Source organism: Lotus japonicus, chromosome 1 (assembly GCF_012489685.1).
Source record: "Lotus japonicus ecotype B-129 chromosome 1, LjGifu_v1.2".
Lineage (NCBI taxonomy): Eukaryota > Viridiplantae > Streptophyta > Magnoliopsida > Fabales > Fabaceae > Lotus > Lotus japonicus.
In genome coordinates, this window is record NC_080041.1 from 18,345,927 (window position 1) to 18,367,295 (window position 21,369).

General features: G+C 37.0%; 3 protein-coding genes and 1 long non-coding RNA gene across 4 annotated transcripts; 3 read left to right on the top strand and 1 right to left on the bottom strand.

Annotated features, from left to right (window-relative positions):
* The first annotated feature begins 3,165 nt into the window (after window positions 1-3,165).
* LOC130733958 (probable N-acetyltransferase HLS1) lies at window positions 3,166-5,023 on the top strand. The gene is made up of 2 exons (XM_057586253.1): window positions 3,166-3,516; window positions 3,865-5,023. Exons 1-2 carry the CDS (start codon window positions 3,466-3,468, stop codon window positions 4,852-4,854), a joined length of 1,041 nt encoding a protein of 346 aa, XP_057442236.1. The 5' UTR covers window positions 3,166-3,465; the 3' UTR covers window positions 4,855-5,023.
* Window positions 5,024-7,612: 2,589 nt separating this feature from the next.
* LOC130733957 (uncharacterized) lies at window positions 7,613-13,311 on the top strand. The gene is made up of 4 exons (XM_057586252.1): window positions 7,613-9,798; window positions 9,985-10,116; window positions 10,467-10,888; window positions 11,692-13,311. The coding sequence occupies exons 1-4, from the start codon at window positions 8,090-8,092 to the stop codon at window positions 13,194-13,196; spliced, it is 3,768 nt and encodes a 1,255-aa protein (XP_057442235.1). The 5' UTR covers window positions 7,613-8,089; the 3' UTR covers window positions 13,197-13,311.
* Window positions 10,236-14,392, bottom strand: LOC130733959 (uncharacterized). Its single transcript, XR_009017695.1, has 3 exons — window positions 14,137-14,392; window positions 13,584-13,604; window positions 10,236-10,867 (listed from the first exon to the last, which is right to left on the bottom strand). It is a non-coding gene; the product is annotated as an uncharacterized LOC130733959 (long non-coding RNA).
* A 1,291-nt stretch (window positions 14,393-15,683) lies between these two features.
* On the top strand, window positions 15,684-18,374 carry LOC130731676 (uncharacterized). The gene is made up of 3 exons (XM_057583936.1): window positions 15,684-17,241; window positions 17,332-17,914; window positions 17,998-18,374. The coding sequence occupies exons 1-2, from the start codon at window positions 16,525-16,527 to the stop codon at window positions 17,584-17,586; spliced, it is 972 nt and encodes a 323-aa protein (XP_057439919.1). The 5' UTR covers window positions 15,684-16,524; the 3' UTR covers window positions 17,587-17,914; window positions 17,998-18,374.
* The last annotated feature ends 2,995 nt before the right edge of the window (window positions 18,375-21,369 follow it).

Sequence of the window (21,369 nt, forward strand, 5' to 3'; positions counted from 1 at the left end):
AAATAGATAAATTAACTAGTTATTTATTTCGGGGTCTTACAGGTTAAGCTTCGTCGAAGGTTCTCCAACTCCTAAAAGCATTAAGCACCCAAACAACAAGTAGCTAACAAAAATGGTTAAGTACATACAATTACTTCACATAAGAAAGAAAAACATGTTTTTCGAATTTAATACATGACATGGTAAATAAGCTACCAATTTAATTCAAGATAGATGAAAACACATATCCGACAACATGAAATCAAACCAAATATCAATCAAGTTCAATATAAGTGCCCTGTAGTGCGACTGTACGTCACTACTAAGATGGGTCGATCAAGAACGTCTTTAAGACATGGCAATCACGTGGGACAACATCACCTCATCGCCACTTTATAACTCTCGAAAGACGAGACAATCACGTGGGACAACACCACCTCATTCCCACTTTATAACATCTCAAAAGACGAGACAATCACGTGGGACAACATCACCTCATTGCTACTTTAAGTTCAAGCCCTATATGCCAAGGTTAGTCAACAATTTCAATCCAATAATCAAGTCAGGATAATCACATGTTATTCCAAAATTCAACAAGCATAAGTCAAATTAAATATACTTAAGAATTCATCAAATCAATATTAATAACAAATAGATTCTCATATAATTTACATCAAGCAAGTTGTTGAGCAGTTCATGTTATATACATAACAGAGAAATCAATTAAATCAACAATATTCCTCAGAATCCAGCAAGCATACAACATGGTAAAGCATGCCAAATTCACAATCAAACTAAAACATCTTCATCTCAAACACAAGCCGTTCAATTAAAGCAAGCAAGACTCAATGACACAAAGGAAATGAAGAAAACTCCTTTTGTGGCATTAACAAAGCAAATGCTATGCCTTGCTTTCAAACTAAAGAAAAATGTCATAAATCAAGAAAAATACAAATCAAAGCATGGGAAGCATAAATCAAATTGATGCTGCAAATAAAATTGGCAGAGGTGGCTTTGGTTCTGTTACAAGATTTTTATATCTTCCTCAACATTACAATCAAACTGAAAAACTTGGTAAATATGACATATAAATTGGGACAAAGTGAGTAATGTTTTTCTGTGAAGATATAAAGACCATTTTTTTATCAATTAAGGACCCTTAAGTTTTAATAAGAGAGGCCATTTTACATTTACGTACAACTACTCTTTTGATGTTTGCAATGCTTCCAACTAAATTTAGTTTGTGGTAGCAGTTTACCCTTGGAATTTAAGGCACTCTTATTAAATTTATAATTAGAGGATTGCTTTGTTAGTGCGATTTAACTTTCACTTTCGAATCTCATGTCTAATGAGAGGGGCCACAACCACACAACATATTGTAGTTTTTTAATTAATCGGATGAGAATATTCCCTTGCTCTAATAAAAATTTATATCCACTCTATTTAAATCTCTTTTCCTACAAAACCCGAGCCGTTAAATCTGTATTGTAGTTTAAAGTTCTTGAAATTCATACCTTAAACTCGAAGTAGAAGTTGGAGTTCAAACCAGAATTAAAATATGTTCAAGTTATAATTTCATATGCATTATGATATCCGAGTGATTTTTGGACCTTAAAGCCCGCGCGTTTAAGGGCTTGGAGGGCTATGATCTCCCTGCTCAGCAGAATATCCGAGACACCCTTTCCTAAAACATTTGATGGTTGCCCCTAGTATGTTCCGCATTATGACTCTAGAAATAAATAATCGTCAATAACCCCAAGTCATGAGAGCCACAACCATCACATTTGTAAGGCAATACACACAATGATGCAGGGGAGAAACCTCCAGCAACCTCTAGCAGCCTAAGAGGCTGGAAAGAGCTTATAAGAGGGACCAAAAAGTTATGGGAAAGACATCTTCTTCACTCTACACCAACTTCACACTAGCACTATTCATCATCTCTAAGCTTGGATTTGATGTTTGAGCTTACGACCCCTGTTCTATAACGGAACACATTATAAGTTAGAAATTTTGTATTGATTTTTCTATTCATATCAATTAAATATAATTAAATACATGGATAGGGATTTGATTCATGTATGATTATGGCGTGCACCACCTAATTAGTTGGTCTATTCGTACACCAGTCATTTTATCTGTTGGATATAATCAGTGACGGATCTAAGTAGACAAGTATGAGGGCAAGTGCCCTCACTTGAATATGAAAAAAAAAAATCAGAAAAAAAAAATTGAGTAGTAAAAGTATGTGAGTTTTTATGATTTCTTTGATAAAAATTGCCCTCACTTTTGTCTCATATTGCTAAATGTCCTCACTTGTGCCCCACATTGTTAAATGCTCTCACTTGGGTAGTAAAAATATGTGGTTTTTGGTGGCCCCTTTAGTAAAAAATGTTTTCACTCGTGTCTCTTTTGGTAAAAAATGTTCTCACTTCTAACAGTATATGTTAATTTTTTTCTCTTACGAATTTATATGTATATTTTGCTCTCACTACATAAAATTTCTGGATCCGTCACTGAATATAATACTAAAAAAATTAAAGGATCCAGTTTAAAATGTCAAATAACCCTAATACTCTCAATATGAATTTTTTTGAAATTAACCCACATTAACGCTTCATGTACTCTCCAACGCCGAATCTTGCCGCCCACACACTACAAACCACTAGAGGCAGGGGTTACTTGAAAGAGCCAACTCTGACCTTCAAGAAGCAATGACTGTGGCACATGAGCTCCATTCTCTGTGACACCTGCATTATAAGAGATAGATAGAAAAAAGAAAATGAGATATATATGAATGAGATGAAAGAGAAAATAAAATATGAATGATTCAATGTTCACTAAACAAATCTGGATTGGACAAAAACGGAATTCTTTTTCTTTCTCCACAAAAAACACACGTCCTTAGGCGTGCACCTTATCAATATGTTTCACTATGTTCGTCTTTCTTGATAGGTTGACATATATATAAAAAAGATTATGCTACATGCAAGTAATGGGCACCAAAATGCTGAAGACAAAAAAAAGTACATTCTATTATTAATCTGAATTTGTCTACTACTATGTTATTAAATTATGATAAACATTCGCACTTTCCTACCTAGATTCCTCTCTTTCAATTTATATTATCTCTCTCTATCCCCTTCTCTTTTTCCATACATCCCCTGCTTATAAATGATTATCATCATGTAGTCTTTGCCAAACCATTCTTGTTATAGTACTTGTACCATAACTTCTAGTTGGTTGAACTATTTTTGTCACATGGTGTACATACCTTATTTAGCTTTGAAAGCTTCCTTTCTTTTTCTTTTCTTTCATTTGCTTCACGCACAAGTCAAGCAGCTCCTTCAATAAGATCATCATCTCTTCTAGATTATGGCATTCAAAGAGTTCATAATTTGAAGCTATGAGGGTCAATCTGATAAGTCTCGAGTGGAAGACCTTGAGAGAAGATGCAAGGTAGGGCCATCAGAAAGTGTGTTAGACACTATGGGTGACCCAATCTGTAGGATTCGAAACAGTTCTATGTACATGATGCTGGTACACTCACTATACTATGATCTTACCATACCAATATTCATAACTATACTTGCTAAGTCTTCATATACCATGTTTGAATTAGCTTCAATTTTCTCAGAATCAATTTGAACACCTGATGCTTCTTGCCAACATTGATTTTAGCTTTGGAATCAATTGTAGAAAGATTTATATACAAGCACTTAGTATATATTAGGATGCAAACTAAGGAGCACATATTCGAGCTTATATAATGCAATATTTAGTACATAAATTCCAATAAACTGTATCCAGATGAGCTTTTAATCTTCCTTGTCTTGGGCTTGTTCTTTGATTGTCTTATATACCCGTTATTGGTCAATTTGGTTTTAGGTAGCAGAGGATCAGGACAATGAATTGGTTGGTGTCATTCAAGGCTCAATAAAAGTGCTCACAATTCATGGTCATGCTCCACATGATTTGGCCAAGGTAGGCTATGTCCTAGGCCTAAGGGTTGCACCCCATTCTCAGAGAAAGGGAATTGGCTCCAACCTAGTGCAAAGGCTAGAAGAATGGTTCATTTCCAATGATGTAGACTATACATATGTGGCCACAGAGAAAGATGACCATGCCTCAGTGAGTTTCTTCATGGGAAAGTTTGGCTACACTAAGTTCAGGACTCTGGCTGTGCTAGTAAACCCAGTGAATCATCACTCAGTTCAAATCTCACCCAACATTGAGATAGCTAGGCTCAAGATTGAAAAGGCTGAATCCCTCTATAGAAGATTCATGGGCTCCACTGAGTTCTTCCCTATTGACATAGAAAATATACTAAGGAACAAGCTAAGCTTGGGGACATGGGTGGCTTATTTTAAAGAAGATAGTGGCTGGTGTGAGTCAGATGGAAAAGTGCCTCATAGTTGGGCTATGCTTAGTGTGTGGAACAGTGGTGAAATCTACAACCTAAGGATAGGGAAAGCACCTTTGTCTTGCTTGTTATTCATAAAGAGTTGGAACTTGATTGGTAAAATCTTACCATGCTTGAAATTTCCAACCTTGCCTGATTTCTTCAATCCATTTGGGTTCTACTTCATATATGGGGTGTACCATGAAGGGCCACTCTCAGGGAAGCTGGTGAGGGACTTGTGCCAATTTGTGCACAACATGGCTTCTATATCCAAGTGTGAGAATGAGAACTCCAAGATCATTGTGACAGAAGTTGGAGAAGGAGATGAGCTAAACCATCATATTCCTCATCAGAAATCTCTCCCATGCCCGGACTTGTGGTGCATAAAGACCTTGAAAAATGAAGAGACACACACGTTTTGTGAATTAACCAATACTCCACCAAGAGCTCTCTTTGTAGACCCGACAGAGGTCTAAAGAATTGAAATCTTATGTCCCTAAACTATGTCTCATTCTCTGTTCTACAAATAAAATTTTAATATGTCAATTAAAAAAAACACATATTAGTTTGTAACTAACTCACTCATGTCAATTTTAATTGACATGAAAAATTGACATGATAAGATTTCATTGGTGAGACACAAAATTGGAACATCATTTAAGGATAGAAAATCTTCACTCCTGAAGTAGAACAACTAAAATTAAGAAGTAAAGAAGTAGCAATAAAAATGCGATGACAACAAAAGCTTCAAAAATATCCCAACAATAGTTTATCTTCCCATAACTTTGCCTAAGATTTAAACCCCACCCGAATGTATTGTTTCATAAGTCCCCATTCATCTCTTCTAGCGGAGTTTTTCCACTCGTTCCTTTCACATCAGTGACACAAAATCTCAAAAATATTTCCATAATTAGGTGCCACTCATTGGTGTCGTTATTAGCAACGCCATCTTATGACCCATTGATTCCAAATAATCAATCAGCCAAGTAGGTTGTTTGGTATGAAAGAAAGAGAAGAGAAAGAATGAGGTGTCTCTTCTCTTTTTAGTTTGGTTGGGTAGAGAATGGAAAGAGAGAAAATTACCTTTATATGAAATAACATATTTCTCTTAAATTATAAATATTTATAAATGAATATAATAATTGAGAAAGTGAAATTACACATTCTCTTCTTTAGGTGAGTTATAAGTTATAAGGTGCAATAGTGATGAAGTCATGTGCATGATGATTTAGCCACAAGAATGAAATATTCCATATAGATACCATATATGTAACTTGGTGAAACTGTAACATTCTATTTGTTAATTTTTTTTAATTTTATTTCACTTTGACTGTTATGCCCTGACCCCTCCCAAATACTCCTATGCTATCCTCTCTCTCCTCTTCTGGTTTCCGACATCCTCCCCTCCTCCACATTCTTCCTCCACCGTCGCTCCTCTTTTCCACTGAAAGCACCAGCAACCGCCGCAGTCGCCACACATGAAAACCCAAATCTGCGTTCGGATCCTTGAAACCCATATTTTTTAGAAAACATCAGAAAAAGGCACAACTAATTGAACATAAAAAAAAAAAAAAAACCCAGATTTGTGCAAACACAAGATTTGGGGCATCAAATCTACAAGCCCTCTTTCTCGAATCCTCTAATTTCTTAGCATCACATTACACTCCACTTCGAATTTTCCTGTGATGTATGTGGTCCTCCTTCATGGTTTCTTTGAATTCTGTGAACTTGTGTAAGAAACCTCCCTTTGCGGCTCTTTTATCGACAACTATTTTTTCAACAAGGTTTCTGTGAATTTGTGCAATCGTTTATGCTTTGATTTTATTCTATGTGATTGGTGATGTTAGTTTCTGTGAATCGTGGAAACTTTTCGTCTGGAAGGGGGAGGCGTGTTGTTGTTCTTCAATGTGGAGCTAATTCTTTGTTTGGTGACAGGTTGGGAATTGGGATGCTTCAATTTGTCTGTGATGGAAGGTTGATGTGGTTTGGATGGTGGTTTGGGCGATGTGTTTTGATTGGGACCTGGGTTTCGATGGAGGTGGCCATGGAGGTTGCTCGAGTTCCGTTGAAAGAAAGGAGCGAGGTGGAGGTGCGTCGGCACCCAAAGAGAAAGGAGAGGGAAGAGCAATGGAGGGTAGTTTTCTAATATAATATTTTTATTTATTTTTCATTAGATTCCTATTACATGTTAGTTACAACAGGTTAAAATAGATCTTATGTGGTGCAAGACTTAGGATGCACTTGCACCCTATAAGCCACCTCTTCTTTCTTTCTCTTCAAATTGGTGAGACCACAAAAAGATCATGGGTCCCACATGTTCTTATCTCTTTACTCTCTCACTCTTCCCTACCAAATAAGGTTAGGTCTTTCTCTCCGTTCTAACACTTTGTTTGGTAGAGTAGAGAGATAGAGAAGAGAGAAGTTGAGTAGAGAGAAATATGTGAAAAATCGAATATATTTAGAGGTTGTTTGGTATGATAAAAATAAAGGAGAAAGAAATTAGAAATAATGAGGTGGAAGAAAGAGAAAAAATTACTTTTGATTAAAAAAACATTTTTTTACAAAAAATGTGTCAATGGAGATAGTGTCGGTTCTAAACCACTAACTGCACAGAACAGCAATATGTAAAATATAGTAATTGCACATAATAGGAGAAAAAAAAGGGGGCATGAATGTTTCTCGTCGCAAATTGCGAAGAGAACAAAAAGTTAAAATTTGGCCCCCTCTATCTCTCTCTCACCTGAATCTCTCCTCCACCAAACAAGGATGATTTCACCATCTCTCCTCTAACTCTCTCTTCTCTCAATCTCTCTTCTCTAACTCTCTCTTACACTATGTTTGGTAGGGTAGAGAGAGATAGAGAAGAGAGAGTAGAGAAGAGAGAGATTGAGTAGAGAGAAATATGTGAGAAATAGAGTGGATTTAAGAGGTTGTTTGGTATGATAGTGATACAGGAGAGAGAGATGAGAAATAATGAGGTGGAAGAGAGAGAAAAGATTAACTTTAGATTAAAATAATATTTTTTTGAAAAAAAGTAACAAAGTGGGGGTTAAAAACCGCCACTAAGTTGGCTAAAAGTAGAAAAAAAAATAAAAAAATGCAGCCCACGGTTACTGTTCAATTTCTCTCCAAATTGGAGAGACTCCAAAAAGGGGTGGTCCCCACCTCTACAACCCCCTCCTCCCTCCCTCCTCTCTCCCACCAAACAAGGATGCTTCCCCCATCTCTCTCCTATCTCTCTCTCTTGCATCTCTCTCTCTTCTATCTCTCTCCTAACAAACAAAGCATTATAGTCTTATACCAAACAAAGTGTAAGTCTCTCCTCTCTAACCCTCCATTTCCAAAATCAATTATACCAAACAATGTGTAAGTGTGGGTGTAAATGTACTGTAAACTAAACTTTTTCCACAATTTTTTGTCAATGGCTCAATGCACTTGACAGCAAGTATGGTCCACAACAGACGGGTAAAGAAACTATCACTGGAGGGACCGGGCAGGGACAGAAATTAGAGACCGAAGAATTTCCATCTCTTTTGGGTGATTAAATACATGGGTGTTGGATAGTTTCTTCGAAATTTCATTGAATAGCTCTTGGCCCTTTCTTCGAAAATTCATTTGAAAGTTGAGGAAAGTTTCTCATCCAAATCTATAAAATGGTTGGCCTTTGTATAATTCAGTGTGAAACCAATTCTTGCTCAGTTCAAAGAGAACATGACACGCTGGCTAATCCAGATTCTGAGTTGGCTGATGCAGCCAAATGTTTGGAGATTTGTGAGTTTTGCTTCAGCTGTTGTTGGACTGCTCTGTAATGCTCTGAGCTCTTCCTTCAACCATCTATTTGGAGATTGGACTTTCTTTAAGATATCTCTTTATAGTGTTTTCAGCGTTATCATGTCCCTCATGATGTTGTTTGCAAAGAAATGGAGACATTCTAGAAGTCTGCAGTTCAAAGCTCACTTGGCATTTTTGGTCTTGACCATCACCTCACTCTATTCATTTATCTCTGATAAAGTGATGAATGGGAAACCAGATGTATACAGCCTGATTTCATGTGCTGCTTTTGCTATCATGTCACTCAGCATATCAAGGCAAATCCAGTGCGGTTTCGAAGTTGATCTTCTGTATTTCTTTCTGGGATGTCTAATGGTACAACTCATGAAAACTAAATTGGTGTTAGTTATTGTTGGAGCAGGGTTCAGCTATTCACTTATTGTCCTTCGTTCTTCCTTTTCTTCCATTGACGGATTACCCAAAATTGATCACATTCCTGCACCTCAAGAAGAGCCTTCCATAGACATTTTAGTCGATTCACAACATCTTGCCCGTACTGATATTGCTAGTGTCACGCAGCAGCTCTCTACTCATTTGAAGGACCTTCAACAACATGATTCAAATCTCCGGAAATTGCTTTTGGAGCGGGTGAAGGAATACCTTGAACATAACTCTGAACTGGTGGCGACGGACCACAACTTCATCATCGATGCACTGCCATCAGAGACTTTGAATAAATTTCACAAAACTGCCAAGTTGATGGTGGAAGCGGGATTTGAGAAGGTGTTCTTCGCCGTGTACAGCAGCTGGCGGGAGGAATGGTTGAAGAATCTATTGGGGGACACTCACAAGATGGCATGGCAGGACCTCAAAGACGAGACTGGATTTGGAAGATGGGTTAAGGCATCCAACGTAGCTCTCAAGATACTGTTCCCCAACGAGCGGCAACTTTGTGACCGTATCTTATTGGGATTCTCATCTGCTGCCGATTTCTCCTTCACAGAAGTTTGCAGGGGATCGGTCATTCAGCTACTAAATTTTGCTGATGTTGTCGCCATCGGTAAACGCTCACTGCAGCGGTTGTCAAGAATCCTAGAGGTGTTCGAGACGTTGACTGAACTGATTCCTGAGTACGAGTCTTTGTTTTGTGATCAGTACAGTTTGTCACTCAGGAACAAAGCAATCACGATTTGGAAGAGATTGGGAGAAGCAATCAGGGGCATTCTCAATGTGTTGGAGAGTTTGGTCTGGCGTGATCCAGCAAAGGAAGCTGCTCCCGGTGGCGCAGTTCATCCATTTACCCGCTACGTGATGTACTACCTCCAAGAAACTTGCCGGTCCTGGCAGACCCTAGAAAAGGTATTTGAAAACTACTCACTCTCCGCGCAGATGCATTGGATTATAGAGCTATTAGAGAGCAATCTAGAAGCAAAGTCCACGTTCTACAAAGACCCTGCTGTAGGCTTTGTTTTCTTGATGAATAACGGTGATTATATAGTTCAGAAGGCCAAAGATAGTGAATTGGGAACGCTTTTGGGGGATGATTGGATACAAAAGCATACTACTAAAGTTCGACAATACCTTTTGCAATTTCGAAGAACCATGACAAAGCAAAGTGCTGCAACTTCAGTGCAGGATTTGCCTGGCAGGTAACAGCCTCTCAATAGGTGCTAATGATTAACACATCCTCACGATTCAAGTTCCGTTGAATACTTCCTGTTAATTACACTGCTCTTAAATCATATCATTTTGTAGATCTTACTACAACCCCGATGCTTAATACAATTCTATTAAAGAATAGTAAATTCTTCGACACTGACCACATTAATTAGCAGAACGAAGAATGCTCCGGAAAGAACAGTGAGGTTTCCCGCACCACAGGTTGGAGACCTAGGGATGCCACCCGAAGATGGTTTTACTTGGAGAAAATATGGCCAGAAAGTAATACATGCCTCCAAGTACCCCAGGTATATTACTAATTGAAACATAAACTGAAACACTGTCTTGGTAACATAAATTGAAACACCACTAATAAGTAATAACAGCCGTCCACAAAATATTCCAACAATCATAAGGTAGTAGCATGTAGAATTTAAGAGTCTCAATTCAAAGTGACCTTTGTATTAAATTTGCACATTCCAAATCTAAAAATCTGTAACAAGTCTCAGAAATGTCAAATTCATGCTCACGTTATGAATATATTGGTGCCCCTTCACATTAAATTGACTACTTAATGACAAATTGATAGCAGAAGACTAATAGCCCATTTTCAATTATATATTTCCTTTCATGGTTTGAAATGTTTCTTCCTTTCCAGAAATTACTACCGGTGCACCCGTCAGAAGTGCCTAGCCAAGAAGCGAGTACAACGACTTGATGACACTCCGGAAATATATGAAGTAACATACCGAAATGAACATACCTGCTACATGTCCTTAGCAGAACCATCGTTGCTTCTACCATCACAACAAGTGGATATCTCAAAATACATGACTCAACCCACCATGTCCCTCCAGTTTTCTCCATCATCATCTTCAGTTTCAGGGCAATCTTTCAAGAACCTTGTCCAGCAGCTTAGCGGTTCTGGTAGCACTGGTGGCGGTGTTGGGCCCTCTACTTCAGAATATAGTACTGATTATCCGATAGCAGATATGGTTGATGCTATGTTCACCTCTAGTTGTAGCAATGTCAGCAGTGTTGCATCTTTTGTTCCATTTGCTGAAGATAAATGGGAACCAGGTTAGAAGAAAAGCTTAACAATGTAGCAGTTAATTTTATCTTGAATCCCGTTAGAAGTCCTGCATTGGCTAGAGATATTTGTGTTGAGTTAGGTCTCCCAAATTCTTATTTATTGTGGAGACCTCCCATATTTGGACCACCAGTTGATGTTCATTTCAAGCTCCAGATGCCTAGCTCTAAAGTTTAGAGCAACCCTCAACTCTTTAGCTAGCTTTTGGGTTGAACCTCCCTAATTTTAATAAATCCATTTACCTAAAATTTTCTATTAATTTACAGACATCATTCTTTAGCAAAGTAACAACGTAGTTTCATGCATACGGTAAATTGTTATATCTCATTGTTTTGGCCTGAAAAACAAAAAGGTTGCGCGCATGGATGCAAGCATTTGGTGATAAATATCAGAGTGATTTTTGTGTTAGCCACCACACACAAAATAACTTTATTGGCATTTTCTTATAATTGAGGTCGATTGAAATCCGTACATGTTTTAACTAGTTTAGAAGTTCTACTTATAAAATGTAAATGCTTCAGATAAAAAATATGTATTGCAAACTTATATACAATATTTTATAGGAAAACTAAACTACTTTGTGTTATTCTGTGATAAAATTTTATTTTGAGTAAAATAAGCAACTTTGTTCATAATTACATCTTAAAAACGGTATATGTCTGTGAAAGCAATTCTTACTCAGCAGATTTGAAGATCAACTTATTGTTGGAGCATGTTTATAAATTAAATAAAAGTTACTTATTGTTGGAGCATGTTTATATATTCCTTCTTCATTCTCTCTTCTTTTACACAGATGGTGCACCTGAAAATGAACATTCTGAAGTCATTGAAGTCGATTCACCACAATTGGTCAGTACTGATATTGCTGGCATGATGCAACAACTCTCAAATTGTATGAAGGGGCTTCAGCAGCACGATTGTAAACTCACCAACATACTTTTGATGCCAAAGGAACACGTCGACGATAAGTCTATGCTACTTAGGACCGACATTAACTTCGTGATCGATGCACTGCCATCGGAACGTATCAACAGCCTCCACAAAACAGTGAAACTGATGGTGGCCTCAGGGTTTGAGGAAGAATGCTCCAAGGTGTACAGTAGTTGGCGAAGGAGATGGTTGGAAGAGTGCTTGATAAATAAATTATTAGAGTTGCAAGAGAATGAGATAGAGAATGAACATGAAAAGAAGACATGTTTGGATAAAAGGGTTGAGAGATGGATTGAAGCTTCCCAGGTTGCTCTATTGATACTATTTCGTGAATGGCGACTCTGCAATCGTATCTTCTCAGGGTTCTCCTCTGCTGCTGATAGTTGTTTCACACAAGTTTGTCAAGGGCCCATGATTCAGATGCTGAATTTTGCTGCTGCAGTTGCAGACGGAAGTCCTTCGGCATATCGTTTGTTCAAAATCCTTGACATGTTTATGACATTAAATGCTCTGATTCCAGAGTTCCAATCCTTATTGTTTCCTAATCCGTTGGTGAATGAAGCAATAGCAGTCCAAAACAGATTAGGAGAAGCAAGCCGGGACCTTTTCATGGAATTTGAGATTCTGGTTTTCGATATTCCAGAGGTCAAGCTACTTGCACCGCCCAATGGTGGGCATCATCCCATGATGAACAACATCGTGGCCTACCTTAATTCTGCTTACAGGTCACAACAGATCCTGGAGCAAATTCTACAACAATACCCCAAGGTAGCTACAGGAGCTGAAACATCTTCCTTCATGACGCAGATGAAGCGGACATTGAAGCTGCTAGAGAAAACACTGGTAGAGAAATCCGAAAACTACAAGGACCCTGCTTTACCCTACTTCTTCATGATGAATAATTGGAGGCTCATAGAAGTGGCACTAGGAACCATGTATGGCCATGATTTGTTCCAAAATAACAGAGCAAAAGTCCAAAAAAATCTTGAACAATATCGAGGAAGCTCATGGAATAAGATGCTGGACATTTTGAAGGTTGAAAGCAATGAATCAGAGGCACCCAATGTTGCAGCAGATTTAATGAAAGACAAGCTCAATTTGTTCAACATGCACTTCGAGGAGATATGCAGAGTTCAGTCTACATGGTCTGTCATTGATGAGCAGCTCAGGGAAGAAATAAGGATATCTGTGAACGATATTTTGTTGCCTGCATATGGGAACTTCATTGGGAGATTTCAGGATGTTCTTGGTAAGCATGCTTATGAGTATATTGAGTATGGATTGTTTGACATTGAAGATAGCCTCAACTATTTATTTGTTGGAGCCAAGCCGATGAAATCAATAGCTGAAACAGAAGGAAAGGACTGAAAGGCTACCCAAATCTGATGCGAAGAATGCAAGTATTTTTCAGGGTTTAGGATTTTATTGATTGGTGTTTTTCTTTTCAGAACAAAGAAATTTTATTTATCTGATTCTGATGAAATCTAGTACATCCTACTCAGATAGCAAGGAACCTCTATAACTCTGATAAAAACTGTAAACTGCTATAGAATATCACCTAAATAACCTCCATAAACCAGTGATGGTTTACTATCCCTTAAAAGTTTTTAAAAAAAAAACTACTATTATAAATCACCTATATATTAATGACCATCAGAAAACAAGTTTTTATTCCTTAAATACTGAATTTTACTAGTTAAAGAAGACAAAATCTTCAATGTCAAACAAGATATGATGAAGATCCAATAAGCATACCTCCAGGCTGCACATGCTTTCCTGCAGAAGAATATCCAGGAAGCATTAGATTTCGGTGAATAGACATTGGAGAAGTATGTTTCTATCTAACATTAAATTGCAATTTGCAAAAGTATGTGCAATGAATCACCATTCAAATAGAAAAAATTGTATCACCAATCACCCTGATAAAATAAATCAAAGTAAGTAAAACAGAAACATTTTCAAATTCGGACGAATTATAATAGTCTACAATCTACATAATCTAATAAATATGAGGGATTATAAATTGTGAGACCTCATTCCTGAATCTAGGTCAATACCACTGAGCTGGTTTTGACCATTGCTACTCAAAATCATTAAGCTCAGCAAGTTTCTATCTCATAACTAAACTAAACCCTGTAATAATTGGAGATTGGGGAACTGAATTCATTCAACAAAAGAAAAGACAAGAGGATGGGAAAATCAGAGAATGTATACTTAATGGATCCAACTGGAAAGGTAAGAATGGGGAAAATGCGAGTTTTTTTAGCAGAAGGCAGTGAAATTGGTGAGTGAAGAGAGGTACACCTACCTATCAGCGTAGCGTGAGTGTTGAGCGTCGCTTTGTGGAGGTGGTGGATGAATTTGACAATCCAATATTCAATTAGTTAAGCGCCATAAACGTTTTAGAGAATTTAAGGGTTCGTTAGGAGATTGTTAGGGAAGATATGAGAATGTGAGAGGGAGTTTCCCGAGATGACGATCATAGTGATTATGTTTGGGTTCTTCCATTGTTGAGTGAGTTTCCATCTTGTTGATGGCTCTTTTGACTAGTAGTCACGTTCAAATGAGACATCATTAGGTCGAAAATAGTCGGTTAAACCAAACACACATAATTGACATCCAACTTTAAATAATATTGGCATAACGTTGAAGATTCGCACGCAAACCCGAACAAGTGCATTTTATCGCTCAAGTAAATATATGATCCTAAGTCTTAGGAAATGACATAGAAAAACAAACTAATTTTAGGATGGATATGCTTGCTTTGGCTCAACAATACTTTAGTGTGTTTGTTTGGTTATAGGAATGAAAATGAGTGAAATGAATATAAAATGAAAGGAATAAAAGAGAAAAGAATATAAATGGAAAGTGAGTTGATTTTTGAGTTGTTTGGATTGAGTGAAAAAGAAAAGAAAATGAAAGGAAAAGAGTGTTGTTTTCACATTTGCTATTTTACCCTTTCATAGAATATTATTCAACTTGTTATTTTATACTTCAAATAATTTTAATATAGATTCTATATTAAAAATTAAAATAAAATTAGAATATTAAATAAAGTAACATTTTTTAAGTGTTTCAAAATAATTTTTTTAAGATGAATTTACAAATTTTAATTAAATATTATAATCTTTTCTTTCAAATATTATTATAACATTTTTTGGTAATAAAATTACTGATATAGTTGACAAGTATAGTTTGTTGATGAAAAAAAGTATAATATAGTCGATCCCTCCTTAATGGGCCACTAACTTTAAAATGAAAAAAATATATATAAAGGTATTTGGTTTTTTTTTTTTGTCAATGAATCAAATTCCATTCAAAATCCAGATGAGAATAAATCTCGCGCGAGCAATATCACAATGTAAAGAGCAAACAGTTAGAGACAAGCATTGAAGAGTGTTGAATGCTGATGTGAAGTTCTTAATTCTTAAATCAGTTCTTATATAAGTAACTTGACTTTATTAGTTCTTAGTATAAAAAAATTTTTTTCTCTTATTCATATTTGCTTTATTACTTTATGTGTGTTTTATTGCTCTATGGAAATAAAAAATATAAATAATATTGTATTGTTGGACTAGAAAAATAGTGCTAAGAACTCAAAATTTAAAACTCGTAATTGGAGTAAAATCTACATCAATTACTTATAAGTAACTTAGATCCTATGTGACACTTTGAGTCCAGATGATCGGTGGTAAGAACCAAAAGTTAAGAACAACCATTTTTTGTTTGGTGCATGCTACGATACCACAACAATTTGTTTGGGTATGATACAGAAATAAGTTGGGTATGACGTGGACCAATTAGATAGAGACAAGTGGCATGAATTTTTATTTTCAATTATTTCGTTTTTGAATAACAGAAAAAGGAAAAACAATTAAGTTAACCCAAAGTAAGTAAACCATGGTTGGAGTAGTCAGAGTTGATTGATCTTTTCACCCTTTCACCTTTTTCCAAGGTTTTGAAACTTATCTTCCCTAAGAAGCTTCAGGTTCCCAAACAAAGACCAAGCTTAGTGCAACTCCGTCTCCTCTGCTGAAGTTCCTCCGACGACCAAGGTAGTTTTTTATTTGTCTCACTCTTTCCCGTTGTCCTCTCTTCCTCCTCTGTCTTTGCGGTTTTTTATCTTTCTGCTTTTTCTTTGTCGTCGGTTTTCGTTACCACCGTTTTAATTGTTTTGGTTTTTCTTTTGTTTCCATGCTTTGGTGTTTGTTGTTGTTGGGCTGAAAATGACGAAGCTTTGTTGTTGTCGAGTAGATCGTCGCTATCATTTTCTGACCACCGTGACAAGGTTAGTGGTTTTCTTTGCTTCATTGTGGGAACAGTAAATTGTGAGTGTTGATGTTAGGGATTTTAGGGATTTTGTGTTGCATGTTGATCTTGTCGGGGTGGTGTACGATTATTGGGGTGCAAGGGTTTGATATTTTCTTTGTTTTTCTGGGGTTAATGCAATCTTTGTTGATCTGGTGTAAATGGCGGCCTAGTTAATTTTTTTTTTCCATTGTTTGGGGTAAATGGTTTTTGCTGAGTAATGTCTCTGCGTTTTGTTCAGTTCTTGTTGTTCTTGTTCTTGTTGATAGTAATGAACTTTGTGCCCTTGTGGGTTGGTTGATTTTTTTTGATATATAAGTTGTTTGTTAACTCAATTTTTTGTTATTCTTTAGGTGATTAAATCTCCCTCAATTTTTATTGTGAAGCAATGGATCCCAGTGGTAGTATCTCTAGTTTCTATGGTAGTAGAAGTCCCCAAATGTTTTCAATCCCTATAATATTGAGAAATTTTCACATGAAATTGCCAAAAGATTTTTATGAAAAGAAGAAAAATGAAATTAAGTCTGAGGTGCTGCTCACTGACCCGAAGGGAAACTGTGTAAAGTTGGAAGTTTTGACTGACTTGCTTGGAGGCTTTCTTGATTATGTTGTTCCTATCTTGGTTTCATTTTATGGTTTTAAAAAAAACCATGATTTGGTTTTTCAATATGAAGGGGGAAAGAGGTTTAAAGTTGAAATTTATGACGAAAATAAGAACCATTTCCCCTATCCAAATGGTGGTGAAAAAGGGAAGAACAAAGCACCAACCAATGGTGGTGAAAAAGGGAAGTACAAAGCAACAACCCATTTCCCTTGTGTAAAACCTGGTCAAAAAGGGATGAAAGAGAAGAACAAAACACCATCCCATCTCCCTTGTCCAAGACCTGCTAAAAAAGGGCATGATGAACCACCAACCCCAGAGGTATTATATTTGAGTTCTGACACTGAGGAAGAGTTTGAGGTTGTGGTTGATGAAGATGTTGTGGCTGAGGAAGAGGTTGTGGCAGATGGCCCTCAAGTTGCTGCAGTTGGCCAGGTTCAGAATGCAAGGTACACCTTTGAGAAGATTGTCACTAGTTCTGTTGCTGGTGGTGGTCATACTTTGGTAAGCATTCTCAATGTTTGTGTTTTTTAGATAGCTGAACTTGTAGAGTTACATGTCTCTAATCCTGTTGACTTTTCTTATTTTGATCAGCCTTTGCCACGGTTATATGTTCGTGACTTCCTTGAACATAGCTGGGAAAAAGTATTATTGAAAAAGGAAGGGGATCAAGAATGGTATATTTGCAAGCTCTGTTGGAGGAAGAGGAATGGAAAACTTACTGATTGCCATCTTGGCGAAGAGTTTTACAAGTTTGTGAGTGACAACCAATTAGCTGAAAATGACAAGCTCGTTTTCAGTCATAGTGGTTCGAATAACGTTCTACATGTTAGGATTCAGCGCCATTGATGGCAATTAGGTTTCGATTGTTAGACTTGTTGCCATGACTTGATGTTGAGAACACATTTATGTTTCCTTTTGTGGTGGTTACTCTTGGTTGTGCTTATTTGTGTTCTTATTTGTTTTTAATAACTATGGTTGTGCTTTGTTTAGCGTTCGTTAATTTTAATGATGTTATTATTCTTTTTTGTTTATAATTGTAGTTCAAAAAATGGCCTCCCAATCATTTTCTTCCCAGAATGATGGAAGGCGTTGCAAGTGAGGTCTTTATCCGACTCTTAAAATCGCGTGGACTAGGATCAATTATGGGCGCACATTTTATCAATGCCCTCATGGGGTAAATTATCCATTATTTATTTTGGGGTTTAGGGATAAAATATTCGATATTCAACTTTCTTAGTCTTATTTCAAAATGTGTAGGGTTGCAACTATTTTGATTGGGCTGAAGGTCCTACCCAGCCTGTTGATGAAGCACCTCAAGTGAACCATTCCAGTGTGACTAATTCACAAAGGAACAGTGATACTGCTGCTGCTGCTGGGACTTCTGCTGCTGGGACTGAGGATGCTACATTGAAACTTTTGCTGGCTGAAGGAAGGAGGAGGGAGCAAGCTTATGTCAATATTATTATGGGCACGTGGGTGTTTGTTATCGTTTGTTTTCTGGTTTTGCTTGTTGCTACTGCTTTTGCAAGCAAAATGGGTTAAATAGTAGTTTATTTTGTATTAGGTATTAAATACTTGAACCTTAGGTTGTGTGTAATGATCTACATTGGTACTCTATATTTTATGCTATGTTATGATATCATGAAACTGAACTTTGATGTTAATTGTTAATTTTAACATAAAATAAGAGCAAGCATGATCCTGTGATGCTAATTGTTATATTTAAAAAAACAAATTTATAATGGAATATAGTATAAGTGATTAAACCTTACTTGCAAAACAACTCAAGCATCATGCATGCACTAAATGTATCCATGTGGGGCACTTCATGCACGACCTTATTATTTATGTGAACCTAATAAAATACCAAAACAACCTGAAACATCATGCACACAATTTATCCATATAGGGAAATAGCAATAATAACAAAAGGCACATCAGGCCAAAACTTATCCATAGATAAATAGAAAAGGGCACATCAGCCCAAACTTGTCCAACACTTGTCCAACAGTAAGCAACATTAATAAAGAAAAAGACTGGCACAAACAGGCCACAATTGTCCAGCAACAAAGAGATAAAAGTTACACAAAAGATGGGAGCATTACATACACATGCAGACATGACAAAACAATACTTTGGAAACCAACCCCCCTTGACCCCATCATCAAAACATGCAGCTTTGCAAATGCAGCTTCAGATCTTCCTTGGGAACACATACTTGACCAAGGTCCCATAATAGTCAAATGACTTCCTTATGAGCACATCCTACATTTCATTGTATGGGTTGCTTAAACGATCCCTCGACGCTTATAAAAAAATTAGTGCATTCAAAATTTATTTATTTTTCCATTAAATATAATCTGCATTATTGAAATTAGGGTTGCTTAAACGATCCCTCGACGCTTATGATTCCCACTATGAGATTAGGGTTGCTTAAACGATCCCCCGACACTTACGATTCCCACTATGAGATTAGGGTTGCTTAAACAATCCATCGACACTTATGATTCCCACTATGAGATTAGGGTTGCTTAAACGATCCCCCGACACTTATGATACCCACTATGAGATTAGGGTTGCTTAAAAGATCCATCGACGCTTATGATTCCCACTATGAGATTAGGGTTGCTTAAACGACCCCTCGACGCTTATGATTCCCACTACGAGATTAGGGTTGCTTAAACGATCCTCCACTCTTATGATTCCCACTATGAGATTAGGGTTCCTTAAACGATCCCTCGACGCTTATGATTCCCACTATGAGATTAGGGTTTCTTAAACGATCCCTCGGCGCTTATGATTCCCACTATGAGATTAGGGTTCCTTAAACGATCCCTCGGCGCTTATGATTCCCACTATGAGATTAGGGTTGCTTAAACGATCCCTCGGCGCTTATGATTCCCACTATGAGATTAGGGTTGCTTAAACGATCCCTCGGCGCTTATGATTCCCACTATGAGATTAGGGTTGCTTAAACGATCCCTCGGCGCTTATGATTCCCACTATGAGATTAGGGTTGCTTAAACGATCCCTCGGCGCTTATGATTCCCACTATGAGATTAGGGTTGCTTAAACGATCCCTCGGCGCTTATGATTCCCACTATGAGATTAGGGTTACTTAAACGATCCCTCGGCGCTTATGATTCCCACTATGAGATTAGGGTTGCTTAAACGATCCCTCGACGCTTATGATTCCCACTATGAGATTAGGGTTGCTTAAACGATCCCTCGACGCTTATGATTCCCATTATGAGATTAGGGTTGCTTAAACGATCCCTCGACACTTATGATTCCCACTATGAGATTAGGGTTGCTTAAACTATCCCATGACCAAGGATCGAATCTTGTTGGCAACTTTTTCCCCGTAAATTACATTATAATATTTGAACCTTACGTTTCTAATTATATAATATGATTAATCGACAACCAAAACATTAAACCGTAGCCAGCCAACTAGGTCAAATACTTGTGTTTAATACCGTCAAGTCCCGTGTTCGACACTCGTAGTTGTCTCGTTTATTTTTTCTTTAGATATTTTCATTTTATTGCATTAACTATAATATTTAAAACGCAATTCAAAAACAACAAATTTCTTTAGCCTACGTGGGAGATGTCAACGCGTTTAGGCCCCATGACTAGGGTTCGAATCTCCACTAACTATCGTCCTTTTTCATTTTCCCTTTCTTTATTCCTTTTCTACTTTCAGTCATTAAAAGATAAAAATTAATAATCTGGAATAACTTACATAAATCAACGCCCAGCCGAGTGGTAAATACTATGCGTGTAAATTCTCTAAGGTCCTGAGTTCGAGACCTTAAATTTGGGTTTTTTTGCACCTTTTTTCTCCCATCAAAGAAACCGTTTCTTTTGGCCTAATCTTTAAGCCAAATCAATACTGTTGTCATGCTCAATATAATGACTGAAAAATTGTAAAGTTTCCTTTCCAACCAAAACATTCATTACAAATCAAGTAGCTAAATAACCCAGTCTCAAATCACCCTAATAATTGTCATAAACAAGAATACATAATACTACCAATTAAACAAGCTACTGGCCATTCATCAAACCAAAAAACATCCGTCAAATTAACAATAGGTCAAAGTGTCTTCATCTGCAACTCCTCCCCAGCTTCATTTGCAACACCATCAATCTTTCTCACTGCTTTGATCAACATCAATGCGTGCGGCTTTGGCCTTCCGCTCAACTTCATTTAAGTAACCCATGAACTGTTTTTACAAAAATAGTAAAGTTACTAAATTAGAAAAGATAATCTATGTGGCCAAACTTTTTAATCCCCTTCAAAAACACATTCACACTTACATTTGGAACTTGGGAAGAAGATCCAGGTTCACATATGCGAACTCTAGGATATGATTTCAGATTTTGAGATGGTGGAAATTGAGGGAACATAGTGAACCCATTCATGATGTTAATTCCAGGATGATAACACTCCTGAGTCATGGGAGTCATAAAAGGATAATCCAAATCTTGAGAACAAGCTTCGTTATCACTCTGGTTCTGTCAAACGTAATAACATCTCAAATTTTCATGGTCATTTTATTACCATACAATCAACTAAGCATAAACGTAACGCTACTAGGAAAAGTATTTTCTACATCAGGGTTTTCA